General features: G+C 59.1%; 1 protein-coding gene across 1 annotated transcript; it reads left to right on the forward strand.

Moving 5' to 3' along the window:
- The first annotated feature begins 6,671 nt into the window (after positions 1 to 6,671).
- LOC133766310 (ral-GDS-related protein-like) lies at positions 6,672 to 15,196 on the forward strand. Its single transcript, XM_062200000.1, has 14 exons — positions 6,672 to 6,686; positions 6,877 to 6,939; positions 7,987 to 8,040; positions 8,242 to 8,435; positions 9,646 to 9,839; positions 9,978 to 10,246; positions 10,889 to 11,104; positions 11,436 to 11,539; positions 11,985 to 12,054; positions 13,315 to 13,389; positions 13,799 to 13,873; positions 14,404 to 14,436; positions 14,791 to 14,912; positions 15,133 to 15,196. The coding sequence occupies exons 1-14, from the start codon at positions 6,672 to 6,674 to the stop codon at positions 15,194 to 15,196; spliced, it is 1,548 nt and encodes a 515-aa protein (XP_062055984.1).
- The last annotated feature ends 470 nt before the right edge of the window (positions 15,197 to 15,666 follow it).

Consider the following 15,666-nt stretch of genomic DNA (forward strand, 5'->3'; position numbering starts at 1 on the left):
TCTGTCTCCCTCTACTGTCCACTCTGCCTGTCAAAAAACAAAACAAAACAAAACAAAAAAGAAAAACAAAACAAAAAACACACATTTAAAAAAAAAAGAAGAAAATAAAAAAATAAAAAGCATATTAGATGGAATGTAAAAATACTACCACAATGTCATAGTGCTTTATCAAAAGTTTGTTTCGATATCTGTACCACTACGGGACACACTAATGGCTAGTATCCCTAAGACATCCAGATGAATGTGTTGCTTGCTTTTCACAGGAACAAGCCGTCTGTTCCTGGAAATAATGGACACACTAAGGGCTGGGCTTCCTGGCAGCAGGTGCCCCTTCCTGACAGTTGCTTTGTTTTCTCATTTTCCGTCTTCTCTGTATTAACTGTTCTATGTCTCCGCATTTTCACTGGAACTTGCATCTTCAACCTCTGAGGCGACAGCAGTGCTGCAGGGTCAGCACCTGTGCCTGTGGACGGCACATTTGTCTTCAAGTCCCCTTAGGTAGAGTTGTCTTAGGGAACGTTCCTGACACACCTCGGAGCCATCAGCTTTGCAGAAGCTAGGCACACCTGAGGGGAGTCCCAGGGCCTCGGGCACCAGTGCTGACACACGGTGGGGCCAACCAACACCTGACGCTTGCTGTAGATGATGTCGGAGGGCAGGGGCTCTACCTGGCCTTTCCAATTCCCAAGGCTGACTTGAACTTGTCTTCTTGCACTTTGCTGTGTCTCACCTTTGCCACCGTTGAATCACTGCGTGAGTATTCACCATCAGGCACATGGCAGGGTGTTCCGGTTGGGGCTCTGAGTGCTGGTATTTCAACTGTGGCACAGGTTTTGGTGACACGGCACAGATCTGTCAGGTATGTATGTAGTGGAGGAGCTACGGCATAGAAGCTGCATCTCTGCACCCTGGGAGACACTGCCGGGTTCCTGGAATGCTTGCAGCATTGCACACCCACAACACGAGCTCCCTTGCATGCCCCCCTCCCTGCCAACGAGGAGCTGTCATTCCCATTGTGATTGCCTGACTGCTCTGTGCATTCATGCTCAAAACATCATGTTATAGAAAATAATGTTATCAGTCAATTTAGGAATTCAAGCACCAAAAAGGGCTTCAAGACCAGAAATTAGTAAATTGACTGAGGTATGTAAGTATTAGGCAAACAGAACAAACAAGTTAAAGCTGTAACTTCGGCCGGCGCCGTGGCTCAACAGGCTAATCCTCCGCCTTGCGGCGCCGGCACACCGGGTTCTAGTCCCGGTCGGGGCACCGATCCTGTCCCGGTTGCCCCTCTTCCAGGCCAGCTCTCTGCTGTGGCCAGGGAGTGCAGTGGAGGACGGCCCAAGTGTTTGGGCTCTGCACCCCATGGGAGACCAGGAGAAGCACCTGGCTCCTGCCATCGGAACAGCGCGGTGCACTGGCCGCAGCGCGCTACCGCGGCGGCCATTGGAGGGTGAACCAACGGCAAAAGGAAGACCTTCCTCTCTGTCTCTCTCTCACTGTCCACTCTGCCTGTCAAAAAAAAAAAAGCTGTAACTTCGACATCATTTAAATAAATAGGCACGTCAGTCTGCTCATCAGGCATGTGGCGTGACCACAGTGTGCATAAGCTGTGCTGGGGGGGGCTGCTTTGCTCTCCTTCATTTTTGGGGTGCAGTTTTCTGTGTGCTCCCCTGAGGCTCCCCGAGGCCAGCGCCTGTCCACATAGGTGTGGTCCATGCCTGGTCATCCCACCCAGGCACTGAGCCCAGCATCCACAAGCACGTGTTCCCGGAAACTGCACCCCCCAGGGAGCGGCGGCCTCTCCCCCACCCGGGTTGCACCTAGCAAGGACTGGACCTGGGGCCACACATAGATATAGCCCCAGTAACGGGAATGACCCCATGGAAGTGGCAGGTGCTGAGATGACCACGCGTGGGAGTCAGGCGAGGGAAGGCTGGTGTGAGGGACAGAGATCCCGGCAGGACAGTGGGGTGTCGTAGCCAGGGTCACCTGGGCCCCCCGAGTCCCCACGCTTACTTCAGCACTGGCTGCTGCTGGGAAGCCCTCCTGAGCCCTGCCGCCGTGGCGAGGAAGCTGTATGTGCAGCTCTGTCGCTGAGGGTCGTGCACGGGGAAGATGAGGAACAGAGCCACGGATCCCCTGCCAAGGACAAGTCTCCTGAGAAGAGATGAGCCTTGCTGGCTCACGCCCCTGATGGGTTGTTAGCGCGCCCCAACCTGGCCCATCCCAGTGGAAGGAGAGAAATGGAGCCCAGTGCTGACGGGCTGGGCACGGGTGCTCTTCTTCCACGGCGCTTGTGGGAATAGTTTCCCTCGTTTCTGGGGAAGACTGGACAGTCTAGATTTCGTGAAAACGGAACTCTGTTAATTTCCCCAGCCCCAGAACCTAGAGAGTCACTTTGGACATACAAGTCTCAGTCAACAAACACTTGGCCAAGTGGACGCTACGTGTCGGGTCCTGTTGTCGCAGGAGTTCTGGGGTTGGCATGTGGGAGGCGTGAGAGAGCAGTGGCCGCATCTGCCGCTCCAACCACTCAGGTCTGTGTCTCTTCCCCACGAGGGGTGCCGGCTGCTTCCTTTTACCGAATCCCTCGGAAGTGACACCGCGTCTGTGTCGCAGCTCTTGCTGTTACAGTTCTGATGTTACCGCTCTGTGGACCACTGCCTCTCCTCTTCCACCGGGTCACAGCTTCTCTCCCCTTTGCTCCCTGAGCATCGTGGTCTCCTGGGCTACAACTGTTCTTCTCTGCCAGATTCTCTGAGGAGTGCGGCAGTCTTTGGTGCCACAGCTCCTGCTGTCTGCCGGATCCTTGTCTGGGACGAGTGAGGCACTGGGACAAGGAGGGAGTGAGCAAAGCGAAGGTTTAAGAAGGAGGCAGAGAAAGCCCCCCCCTCCCCGTAGCCACAGGGCTGCTCCCCAAGTGCCTGGGGAAGGTACCGCCTATGTCACTGGCATTCCACCTGGGAGCTGGTTTGAGTCCCAGCTGCTCCACTTCTTGTCCAGCTCCCTGCCAATGTGCCTGGGGAGAGCGGCAGAAGATGGCCTGGGGGCTTTGGCCCCTGCCACCACATAGGAGACCCAGATGAAGCTCCTGGCTCTGGCTTCAGCCTGGCTCAGCCCCCGCCATTCTGCCAACTGAGGAGTAAACCAGCTGAAGGAAGTTCTCTCTCTCTCTCTCTTTCTCTCCCTCTCTTTTTCCCCCTCTCCCCCTCTCCCCTTCTCTCCCTCTCCCCCTCTCCCCCTCTCTCCCTCTCCCCCTGTCATCCTTCCCCTTTCCTTCTCTCCCTCCCTGTAACTCTGACTTTAAAATAAATAAATCTTAAAAAATAAAAAATAAAAACTGCCTGGCTGGGATTTTTACACAATTCCAAAGGTTCAAGTTCACCTGATTGGTCAAGTAGCAAGATAATGAGGTAGTATATATAAACCAATCAGGGAGCCACCAGAGCCTAAGTATGATTGGCTTGACCAGGAACCAATCACGGAGCTCACGCTACATGTGGAAGTGGGAAGTGTGTTCAAACAGGTCCAGAGCAGGCGGCACTGTTCAGCAGCTGGAACCACATCTGGAGGTGACGTCGAACCTGTGTCCCACCCTCCGTCCCTCAGAGTTCCTGGATGGCCAAGTCAGGCGGGGTCTTCCTTTCCTTCCCAGGGCCCTGGGGTCCCTATCAGAGGCAGGAGGAGTCTATGTCTCCTCCCCAGGAGATGGGGCACATGCTTTACCACATTCCATTTTTTAAAATTTTTAAAAATACTTATTTGAAAGAGTTACAGAGAGAGAGAGGGAGAGACAGGGATAGAGGCCAGGAGTGAGTGAACAAATGGAAAAGGAAGACCTTTCTCATGTGTCTCTCTCTCTCTCACTGTCCACTCTGCCTGTCAAAATAAATAAATAAATAAATAAATAAAATGTTTAAGACATCACCTCTAAGCACACTTATGGCAGCATCGTTGCTTGGTAGCAGAGAAAATGCACACAGAGTGAACGCCACGTGAGAGAGACTGACAGACCCACGCTAGGAGCAGCATCAGCCACAGAAAGGAACACGTCCGCTGACCAGACTTCCCTGAGAATGCAGAGAAAACAGAAATAACACGTATGATGGAACCCAGCCTTTCACCAAGGCAGGCCAAACAAAGCCCGAAAAGTAGGCAGAGTAGTTGGGGGTTAGCAGCAGCCCCTGGGGACAGGTGGAAGCTGGCCCTCACGACAGAGAAATCCCCCCAGGTCCTCGATTTGGGCGTATCGGAACCCCACGATCGCAGTTCCCAGTCGCCAGACAGTCGAGAGAGGGCCCCTGTGACCATCAGCAGAAGAAGGTCAGGAAGTTCAGACCCCTGTGGACCACACATGTGGACAACGGCAGGCCTGCCGCACACGGTGCTTGAGAGGTTAGAAAAGTGGTCCCCAGGCCTGTTTGGTCCATCCCACGGGTCCATTCAGCATCTGGAAGCCCAGGGTTACTGCTAGTGGTAGGTCAGCAGTCAAGAGGGCTGGATTTGGGGTATCCAGAGAGAAGCAAGGACAAGCCAGACCTCGCTTTGTCTTTGCACCTGCATGGCCGGCTCGCGAGAGTGTAGGCTGTTGCTGCTGCTCTGCCTTCTAAGGCCCCCACGCACCACGCTCTAGGGAGACTCCACGCAGGACCCAAACCAGGAATAACCTGGGGCGCCCGCGAGCAGAGGGTTGGCTGCTGCTGCCCACCTGTACCCACACCCCACAGTGGAGGATGGCTCAAGTGCTTGGGCCCTGCACCCCATGGGAGACCAGGATAGGCACCTGGCTCCTGCCATCGGATCAGCGTGGTGCGCCGGCCGCAGCGCGCCTACCACGGCGGCCATTGGAGGGTGAACCAACGGCAAAAGGAAGACCTTTCTCTCTCTCTCTCTCTCTCTCTCACTGTCCACTCTGCCTGTCAAAAAATTAAAAAAAAAAAAGCAAATAAAAAATAGAAGTTTCAGTAAAAACAGAATGTGACCAGTTCAGTAGGAGACAGAGCAGGAAACGTAAGACTATTGCAGTGCCAGGATCCCATTTGGACACTGGTTCAAGTCCCGGCTATCTAATTCCGCTACTGCTCTATGGCCTGGGAAGGCAATAGAAGATGGCCCAAGTCCTTGGGCCCCTGCACCCATGTGGAAGACCCAGAAGAAGCTCCTGGCTCCTGGTCAGATTGGAGCAGCTCCAGCTGTTGCGGCCATTTGGAGTGAACCAGCAGATGGAAGATCTCTCTGTCTCTACCTCTGCCTCTCTGTAACTCTGCCTTCAAATATAACATATCTTAAAAAAAAAAAAAAGATTGGTGGAAAGAATTGTGGAAACACCCCTGATGGCTACAGGTTTCTGATGGCTCTGACACACTGCCATTGGCGGGGTCAGGGTCTGGAGAAAAGCGGGGCTCTGTGTCAAGGAGGCCAGACTTTGCAGAATGGGGCTGAAGGTCCTGGGAGAGGACCCGTGTGGTGCTCAGGAGCCCGCTGAAGCTGACACTCGTGTTTGAAGGCTTGGGGGTGTCTGACGTGGGAAGGCAGCTCTGTCCTTACAGCAGGACAGAGTGCAAACACTGGTTCCAGCTCAGAGCTTTTGAGTGGGGGGCAGCGTCTGAGCATGGAACAACCAGGACCAGACCTGACTCAGGATGGAGGGCCACCTTGTGGAGTGGAGAAGACCCTGGCCCAGGCTGGGCTTCCACGAGTCACTCAGACTCCAGGTGATGCCATGACCTTGCCACCAGTTCCACCATTCACTCTCAGCATTCTAAATAAAAGCTCACACAGGAGCTGGTGCTGTGCTCTAGCAGGTGAAGCCACCACCTGCTGTGCCAGCATCCCATAGGGGTGCCGCTTTGTGGCTCAGCTGTGCCACTTCTGATTCAGCCCCCTGCTAATGCGCCTGGGAAGCAGCAGAAGATGGCCTAAGAACTTAGGGTGCGCCTAAGACACTGCCCTTGGCTTTCCTCACTGACCTTAGCTTGGATTTTAGGGGCCTTCCTAAGAAGCAGGCTACTGTCTTTGGAATTGATAGGAAAAGGAGGTTTAGACTCCAGCTGAGTGCCCTTCAGCCTGGGATCCTGACCCCATCCAGGTCTCCCAGGCACTGAGGGATGGGGCTGTGTTTGCAGAATTGTGCACAGTCAAGGGGATGGCATCGGGGCAGGAGAGGAACAGTCAGCAGCCCAGAGGGCCTTGGGAGCTCTTCCTGCTGGAAGGGTCCATGTCCTGGACCTGGAGGAAGTGACCTCACTTCCTTGGTGATGGGCCACAACATACCATGGAACTCTGGTAACCAGGCACCCAGATTCTAGTGGTAGCCACTGCCAGCTCACTTGATAGGAAGCGTTGCAGGGAGAACTATGTTCCCTTGCTGCTGCCCTTCAAGGCGAGGCTCTGGCCGAGCCAAAGCCCAGAATGAAGGTCTCTTCCAGAGTGTAACACGCTGGCTGAGGTCTCACTATGGACGCCTGTGGCCACGGGGGAGGAGGCAGCCACAGGTAACACGGTTTAGGAGCCCTGGGAAGTCCCGGCCAGGCCCAGAGTCTCTGGTGACCCTGCGTGGGCTGTCCTCCCGTCCCCATGAAGGGGACAAGAGGAGGGGCCCTTCCTGCACAGCACCAGGATTCAGGCATTGGAGGATGGCTGTAGTGTCGTCCGTACACATTCCAGGGATGGCGGATGGGAAAGTGGGTGTTGGGGGCCATTTTGTCTACTCAGGGGTTCCACGTGAGTTCTCCTGTGTCACCTGGAGTCCTCCTGGCTGGGGGTATACCCACATGTCCCTATGTATGTGACCTGGGGAGTGGAAATACTCACGAGGTGTCTCCTGTGGGACACTGACGCCCTCTGGCCTGGCTCTGGGCACTCTGTTTGCAGGGCTCCACGCTGGAGATCAGCAATGATTCCCATGAGGAACTCATCTTCTCAGGCAATGGACAGGTGCGTCAGGCCAACAGCCGTGGACAGCCCTGGGCTGGGCTGAGGGAGGGGCCTAGGGAGATACACAGGTGGGGACTCAGGATGACCAGGCTGGGCTGAGGACCAGAGCCTGGATATAGGCACCTCTGGGCCCCGTCCTGGTGTTTCCTACCCGAGTGACTGACCCCAGTCTCGTTCCTAAGAGATCTCGCCCCTCTGCTGCCAACTGACAGCTGGGTTATGGCAACCCCATGTCGGGTCCTGGTGGGATGTTCAGGGGACAGGTTACTACTGGTTCCCTGGATACGAAGTCAAGAGTGCCCGCGTGTGGGACTGCACTGTTTTCCCACCCGGCCCATGAATCCCGGGCAGGGGTCAGCTCCGCTGTGCGTCCAGACCTCCCCACAATCCACGACGGAGAACCCAAACCTCACACACAGGGTGAGGCTTACACTCGTGAGAGAGAGAGACTACTCCATGGACGTGTCAGCAGTGTGTCTCTCGGTCTCAGCCCTGGAGCCCCCACCCGTCTCCATCCTGTTCCATGAGAAAGGACATTTGTCCTGTGGCTCAGCTGGGATTCCGGTGCTCGTCCCCAGCTGCCCAGCTGCAGGTCACGGCCTCAGAGAGCGCCCCTGGAAGCCTGGTCTGCTGGGCAGTCACAGCCCAGGGCCCCACACGAGGGCGGCTCTCACACAGGAGTTTGCACACAGTGCTGGGGGCTGGATGTCCCTGTGTTTCCTGCTTGTACATGTGCATCTCCGTTCCCGTGTTCTCGTGTTCTCCTGTGCTTCCCTGTGTCCTTGTCCCCTCTCCTTATCAGCACGGCAGTCCTGGGGCCCACTCCATGGCCTGACCTAACGTCCATCACCTCTTCAGGAGTACATGTGCACATGCAGCCACACTCAGGGACCCAGGTGTCAGAGCATCACCGTCACTCTCACAGGAGTTAATGCCCTGCTGAGACAGAGGCCCAACAGCACATTCTGGGAGAGGGGCTGAGGTGTCCTCCTGGAGCAGCCACGGTCAGATCACCGTGCAGAAGGGCTGTGGCCGGGACACCGCCAGCTGCCATCTCTGCACTGCTGCTCCCAGCTGCTGGCCTCCCTGGGGGGATACTCTGCTCTCCCCACTCTCCCACACTGCTCTGTATGTGGCCAACAAAGTCACTCTGGGCCTTTCATGCCCAACCCCCCAGGGATGTGAGGGGTCACCTGCTGCAGCTGGTTGCCCTCTGTGAGGGGGACTTCTCCCAGCCCAGACTCCCGTGGTTGGGGGTCCCTGGAGCCTCCTCTGACTCCTGTCCCTGCTGGTCCTCCCTAGTTTGGAGGTGTGTCCACACTGCACCTGGCAGAGGTCTGCCCCCTGCGGAGCCTGCAGCCAGGCACCAAGGCGAAGCTGGAGGAGTCCCTGGTCCCGGCCTCCCCAGGAAGAACCATCGCTTACCTGTCCACTCTGCTGTGCTCATATGGCGACTTCAGCACTGTTCCGTATTTCCTGGACCAGATATTCCACAGGTGAGCGTCTGTGCCCTCCAGGCACAGGGGCCTCTGCTGCCCCCTAGCCGTGGCTCTCTGTGCCTGCGTGCTCCTCTGAGAAGGGGGGTGGTGTGGGTGTGAGCCTCAGGGGTTGTACAGGGACCATGTGACTGCAGACATGGCAGGGGCCTGGTGCCTGCTCCATGGCCAGGGCTGCTGGCACTGCGCTCATCCCTCTTCTTCTGGCCTCTGCACCCTCGGGACTCAATAGCCCACGGCACTCGAGGTTTGGAAAACCCCACAGAGAGCAGCCCTGCCTTCCCATCTGTAAAGGAGGCCTCCCAGCCCCAGTCCCTGATACAGACAGAGCAGGGCCCGGGCACTGGGTGTTGGGCCCAGGCCCCTCAGCTCTCTGGCAAGGGTCCGTGTGGGGTTCATCCCCACAGCACGTGAATGTTAAACACTCTGGGCAGTCACTTTGCAGACACGTGTCACAGCTCAGCGAGCAAAGCAGACAGCATTCCCGGGGCCTCATGACCTGGGAGGACCAGACTCTCCCAGCTGAACGCCTGCCCGGGTCCTGTCCACAGGGTCAGAGGGGAGAGGATCGTCCTCCCATGGTCTTGCCAGGATGTCAGAGCCCAGGCCCCACTAGGACGTCACGGACTGTGGGTCCAGTCGGAGGCCTTCTGTCCCTGCCAACTGTGGGAGCAAAATGTGGGCTGTGGCTGGGGAGGGACAGACAGGGTGTGGATCTCCCACTTCCTGTGACTCCTCTTAGAGCACTGAGGCCCGGGGACTCCCCGCGAAGGAAAGGAGAACAGAGCTGGGAAGGGGGTCCCAGACCTGCAAAGGAGAGAGGATGCTAGGGCGCAGAGCAGCCAGGGGTCCATAGCCAGGACAGGTGCTTCCCAGCTCCACCCATGCTCCCGGCCCCCTCCCCAGGATGCCAAGACCTACAGAGGTCCTAGATACCTGCTCCTAAGTCTGCCTGGAGCCTCTGTGCTGAGCACCAGGGGCCCTCCCCTCAGGAAAGAAGGTCCCTGGGAGGCTGTCGCCACGGGTGTGCACCAGCCCTGTTGACCAGGTCTGCCACGGCCAGGACAGCCCAGGAGGGCTTGGAGGGTGGGTCATGCTCTGGACAGGCTGAGGCATGCCCAGGGCCCCAGAGCCACAGAGGGGCCCCTGGCAGTGCAGTGTGGTGGCCAAGGCCAGCCTCTGACCCCGCTGCCCTCGCTTGCGTCCCCAGCAACATGGCTTCCTTCCTGGGACGCTGCAGAGACCTGTACGAGGCAGAGCTCCATGGCCACACCAGCCTTCCACTGCTGAAGATGAAGGTGGGCTGCAAGCCTGTCAGCCTGCCTGGAGGAGACCTGGGGACCCAGGTGTATTTTCTGTATGCCCTGCCTGGACACGCCCAGCGCCCTGAGGCCACAGCAGACGGTGAGGGGCAGCGCAGTCTGCAGGTCTCTCAGGGGTGGTGTTTGGGGCTGGACTCCCCTTCCAGGCGGTGCGACCCCTCGGGGTTTGCAGAGGCCACTGGAAGGTGATTCACGTTGGCGACCCTTTCTCTTCTTCCAGCTCCCGCTCTGCGTGCAGGGCCACCACCCTTCCGCGCACTGGCTCTCGAGCCAGCTGCAGCACCGCTGGCTCAGCCAGGACCTGCTCCAGAGCCAGGGCCAGCTTCCCCACGGGGCCTGCCCCCATGCGCACAGTCAGCACCAGGGCCAGCTCCACAGGCCTCCTCTGGATGGGCTGGGCCTGCAGAGGAGCTGCCTGGGGCGGAGATGGTTGACATCACCGCCTTCTCCCCCAGGACGATGGCAGAACAGCTCACGCTTCTGGATGCGGTGAGCAGCCGGCTCTGCTGGGCAGGGCCAGGACCACGGCGTCCCTGTGGCAGCTGGCGTCCCACACAAGCCCTGGCCAGAGTCAGCCCAGGCTCCATGTCAGCCCCAGTGTGACCTGGGCTCGTTTCTCATGTCCTAACCCACCTGTCCCCCGTGGACAGCAGAGATGGGGCACACTCATGCCAGGTGCACAGAGCGGCAGACAGAAAGCTGGGCACGGTGTGGCCCGGAGGTGGTGGAGGGCACTCACTGTGGTGCAGCCAGGCCCCTGTCCCTGCCAGTCTGCCCAGAATGCCTTACCTGTCTCAGCACTGATTAGGCTTCAGAGTTGGACGGGGTCCCAGAGCAGACACACAAACAGAGCCCCTTGGTGTAGCTGCCACAGGGAGGTGCGCTGGGATGGGACAAGGAGCACAGGGCTGATGGTGATGGGCCGAGGGATGGGGAGTTGGCCAGGACGCCCGGGAGAAAACACCTCTGTGTCTTCTCTCCAAGAATGGGCTCTGGGCCATGGGGCTCTGGGCACCCTCAGTGGGCTGCTGCTCCCACTGCTGTGAGCCCCATGCACAGCATCCTGGGAGTGTGGGCACCGGTGCACTCTGAGTGGGGGTGGCTGTGCCCATGGGTCACTCTCCTCCCCAGGAGCTGTTCCAGAAGGTCGTGCCCTTCCACTGCCTGGGCTCCGTCTGGACCAAGAGCAGCAAGAGAGGCAAGGAACACCTGGCCTCCACTGTCCATGCCACCGTCCAGCAGTTCAACTGCGTGACAAATTGTGTAGTAACCACATGCTTGGGGGACCCCAGCAGGAAGGCCACGGACAGGGCCCGTGTGGTGGAGCACTGGATCAAGGTGGCCAAGGTCAGCTGCGGGCGGCCAGGGCCCTTGCTCCCTGCACTCTGGGAATGGCCACTTTGCTCTATCAGCCCTTGGGAATACAACCTGTGGCTGAAGACCCTGCACAGACCCTGGGCCCTTCCAGGCAGGGAGGGGCCTGACCTGACTCGCTTCCCCCAGGGTGCATGCTCACCTGCCACCTGAACCTCCGTGTGGGTTGAACCCAATCCTCTCCCTGTGAGGGTGGCCATGGTTCCCTCGTGCCTTCCTGTGGCTCCGTGGGCATCTGATGCAGGAGGGGGATGTCAGCCTAGGGGATCCAGGTGACTTCTCCCTCATCCGCTCTGCTCTCCAGGAGTGCCAGACCCTCAGGAACGTTTCCTCGGCCCATGCCATCCTCACTGCTCTACAGACCTCCCCAATTTGTCGCCTGCAAGAGACGTGGGGAGAAGTCTCCAGGTGGGTGCCTTCTCCCACAGGAGCACCAGGGTATACCTGGGACCCTAGGACTCAGCACTAACCCCATGATCTGGGAGGGGCCAGACGTGGACTCTAAGGGGAGGCATGGGGAACGTCACCTTCGAGACCCCTAGACCTTCTGCCTCATGTTTGCCTCAGGATGCTATTTGCTTTGCTGTCAGGCACCAGTTCTTGAATAGTGCTCCTGGGCAGCACCGGAGCTCCCTGTGCAGGTGAACGTGAGGCGGAACGGTGCTGCTCCGTGGAGGGGAGGGGCCCAGGAGAACCACTTGAGCTTCCCCCGTCCCCTGGGCCCCAGGGCTTAGGGAACTCAGTGGAAACTCACCTGGGCCGTGTGCATCCTCCTTGCTCTCGAGCAAAGGGAGCTGCACTCACCACCCTCCCATCACACCGAGTGGCTCCTCCTGGTTTCCCATCTCCACAGGAAAAGCTGCAAAAAATTTGAGCGCCTGTGTGAGAAGGACAATGGCTTGAGCAGGGATCGGCTCACCAAGGTAGGGGGCTGGGAAGTGGGGTAAGTGTTTGGGGGTAGGGTGAGGGGTGGAGTGAGGGCCTGGGGCAGGGCTGGTGTTGGCCGGCAGGACAGGCTCTGTGCGCCTGACCCCACCCGGGCTGTGTGGCAGAGTGGCAGGAAGGACTTCCCTCCTTCCACAGGGTGACCTCGGTTCCTCACAAAGCCAGGCCCTGCCTGGGATCTGCCTGCCCAGGACCTGCATGGGGAAGGCCACCCGCCTGCACTGGGGAGGGGGGAACTGAACACGGGTGTCCCAGGGCCCGTGGTCCATGGTTTCCGAGCATCAGGTGCAGTGGGCACATGAGAAACAGATGCACCTGTGGCTGTGATGCCCGTCCTGCCCTGACCCACTGCCCATCGCCTGAGGTCCTGGGATTCTCACCCTGCCCAGGGCAATGACATCATCTGCAGGTAGACGAGGAGAAGCTCCTGAGGCCTCCTCACACATGCCTGGTGGCTCTGTCCTGACCACATCTCAATGCCTTCCACCTAAGGGAGGAAGCAAAGTGTCGCCACCCAGAGCCTGTGCAGGCCCTGCCTGTCACTCAGAGATGATCCCTGGGGGCCACGCCCTGAGTGGCAGGGGAGATGTGCAGCAGAAGCTGTGGTTCGTCCTTGACCCTGCTGGGGGTGGGGGGAGCACCCAGTGGGGCTGGGTGGCCAGCACCTATCAGCCAGGCCTCCTGAGACCACCTGGCCCTCTCCCTCCATGGCTGTGCCTGGCCAGGGACCAGGACACAGAGAGCCCTGATGGACTCCTGGCCAGGGGTGCAGCTGGGGTTGTGGTGAAGCAGTGGGGTGCCAGTCAGCTGGGGGCAGGGCAGGCTCTCCTGTGTGGCCCTGGGCTGGTCACTGCCCATGGCCTCTGATTTCTCAAGTAGAGGATGGGGCTGGTGAGCCTGTTGTGCAGAGCTCACGGGGGTCGGTGAGGCACCAGGAAGGGTGATGTGTGGTGCAGGGCCTGGCCTTCCTCCCAGGGGACAGTGAGGAGGAGGAGGGCAGGCATAGGATGCTGAGTCAGGACAGCTGTGGGGGGGGGGCACCCAGCACCCTCACTAGCCAAGGAGCAGACCCAGGGAGGCCCCTTGCTCAAGGTGCCCCCAGTGAGGGTGGGAGCCACAGCATCCAGACAGAGTGCACTTGGGGGAGGGGCTCAGACATGCAGGGCCCTAGCAGAGGGCCCAGGTGTGGGCAGGGGTGGGAAGGACAGGCCCTATGACCCTGACCTTGATCCTGGCAGAAGGGGGCCTTCAAGCTTGCTGCCCGGGAGCAGAATCCACAGAGAGCCCAGATGAGGCTGCGGAAACAACAGAAGGTGCGTGTGCCCGGGCGAGGGGACTCCTCCGTCACACCGGGGCCCGAGCCACAGGAGCAGGGCTAACACCTCCAGCCCTCCCTGCGGTCCCCACACTGCCTCAGTGGCCTCCACCGGAGAGACCAGAGCCAGGGCCTGGGGCAGCTGGGCTCTCAGTGCACTTGGGGCTGAGGTGGCGCTGGTCGAAACAGGGCCTGTGTGCCCTTGGACATCCCAGCAGGAGTCCTAGGGGTGCCTGCTGTCCTGGGAGTAGCTGGGAGGATGGAGAATGGGGGAGGCTGCCAAGGTCCTGGAGGGCTCCCGGGGGGAGACATGAGCCAGGGTCCAGGAGCTGGGGTGGAGGGGTCTCTGGGGCAGGGCTTGGGTGGCACCTGAGAGCAGGTGCTCATCACCACGCCCTGCGGCACAGGGAGTCGTCCCCTTTCTTGGCACTTACCTGAAATACCTGGTGATGTTGGACACTGTGATGGGGGACTCTGTGCATGTGAGTGATCCTGGGGCAGGTGGGGTGGGCCCGGGTCCCTGAGGCTGGCGGGGGCAGGTGCGGGGAGAGCCTGTACTGCATTCTTAGCCTTCTGCGCTGCCAGCCCTTCTCCTGAACCTCACAGCCGTCCCTGGGGCTGGGGCTTCACTACCTCTGCCCTGTGAGTTTCGGGGCCTCCAACTGGGTGCCCCTCCCTCTCCTGGAGGGACAAAGCTACACAAGGTCTTGGCTGAGCCTCCTTGGCCTCCCCCTTGGGTAGGCTCCATGGGCAGGAGAGAAATTGGGCCCAGCAAGGTCAGGAAGCACTGACATGGCCAAGCACCCTCGCCCATCCCAGCCTCTGTTTCCCTCCTGTCACCAGGCAGGGTGAGAACAGCAGGTGCCTGAGCCTCAGCTGCCAGGTCCCCTCTCCAGAGCTCACCCAGATCCTTGTCCTTTCCCACCCGCATCCCCTTGACGGCCTCATGAAGGGGAGGGTCGGGGCTGGGCCTGGCTGGGGGCAGTTCTGATGGACTCTGTCTGCCTTCCAGCAGGCTGACTTCAGCTTCGAGAAACTGAATAAGGTGAGCAGCTGTGGCCTCACTCAGGGCAGGAGGGCACTGGGGGTCACAGGTGGTCCCGTTCAGGACCCCCATGCATCACCCCTGCAGCTTTGCTCTATTAGGAGGGCTGGGTGCACATGATGGGGAGACCCATCCCTAGGGTGGGTGCGGGTAGAGGACTGGAATCAAGGAGAAGCCCCTGGGGAGGGGCTGTTGGCACCCCTGTTGAAGGCCAGGGTGCGGCCTGCATGGGCTGGATTGGAGGAGGCCTCTTTAGAGGAAACACCCAGAACCCCGCGGCCCCTCCCCTACCAGGTCCCCACAGCGTTCCCAGCCCAGGCGCTGACCGTGTCCAGTGTGTCCCTCTGTCCCCAGGAAATTAAAGTCCTGCAAGAAATCCAACTGCTGCAGGTGGCAGCGAGCAATTATTATTTTAAGCGTGATGAGGAGTTTGGCGTGTGGTTCCGGTCTGTGGAGTATCTCACTGAGAAGGAGAGGTGAGTGATGGGCAGGAATTGGGTGAAGCCCAGGGGTGTTGGGGGTGGGGAGGGCTCTCCCTGCTGTGCAGCTGGGGGAGCACCGTCCAGGCCCCCTGGTGGCAGCAGGCCCTGTCCTATGGGCACTGCTGGCCCCAGGACTGCAGCTCCTGGGCAGGCCCTGGGAGGGAGGCCTGAGCTGAGGCTCGTGGTGGACTCATGGCTGTGCTCTCTCGGTTAGCTACGCCCTGTCCCGCCAGCTGGAGCCCTCTGCCAAGAGGCCCGCAGCAGCCTCAAGGCCATGAACACCATCGTGATGCCCTCGTGACCGAGTCCTGGGACCTCAGGGGCACATCTGAGCTCATTGGGAGCCTGGTGCCTGGGACAGTGGCCTCTCTGCTGTGAAGCTGAGCCCTGCGTTGTGTCAGTTTAATTGCCCCTCTTATGTTCTCTCCTTTCCCCCATTGAACTATAGTCACTGTTAGTAGCAACTCCCTGTTAGAGTTTTATTAAAGTTAATGTAAATATGTTGCACCATGAGTTTCATGCTTCCTCGTCATCGCTTCCCCGTAACTGAGGTTGTGAGCGGTGTTCCACCGTGCAAATGTGCCGTGGGCATGGGCCCCTCCTAGTTGCGGCTCCTGGAGCTGCACCTCGCTGGGTGAGGTTCCCTGAGGTTCTTCTCCTAAGAGGCGCTGGCAGATCACTTGGTGCCTGGTGTAAAAATCCTGCCTGGCTCCTCTTGCACTTTTTGCCCTGGGTTTAGGATGTTGGG

Source organism: Lepus europaeus, chromosome 9 (assembly GCF_033115175.1).
Source record: "Lepus europaeus isolate LE1 chromosome 9, mLepTim1.pri, whole genome shotgun sequence".
Classification (NCBI taxonomy): domain Eukaryota; kingdom Metazoa; phylum Chordata; class Mammalia; order Lagomorpha; family Leporidae; genus Lepus; species Lepus europaeus.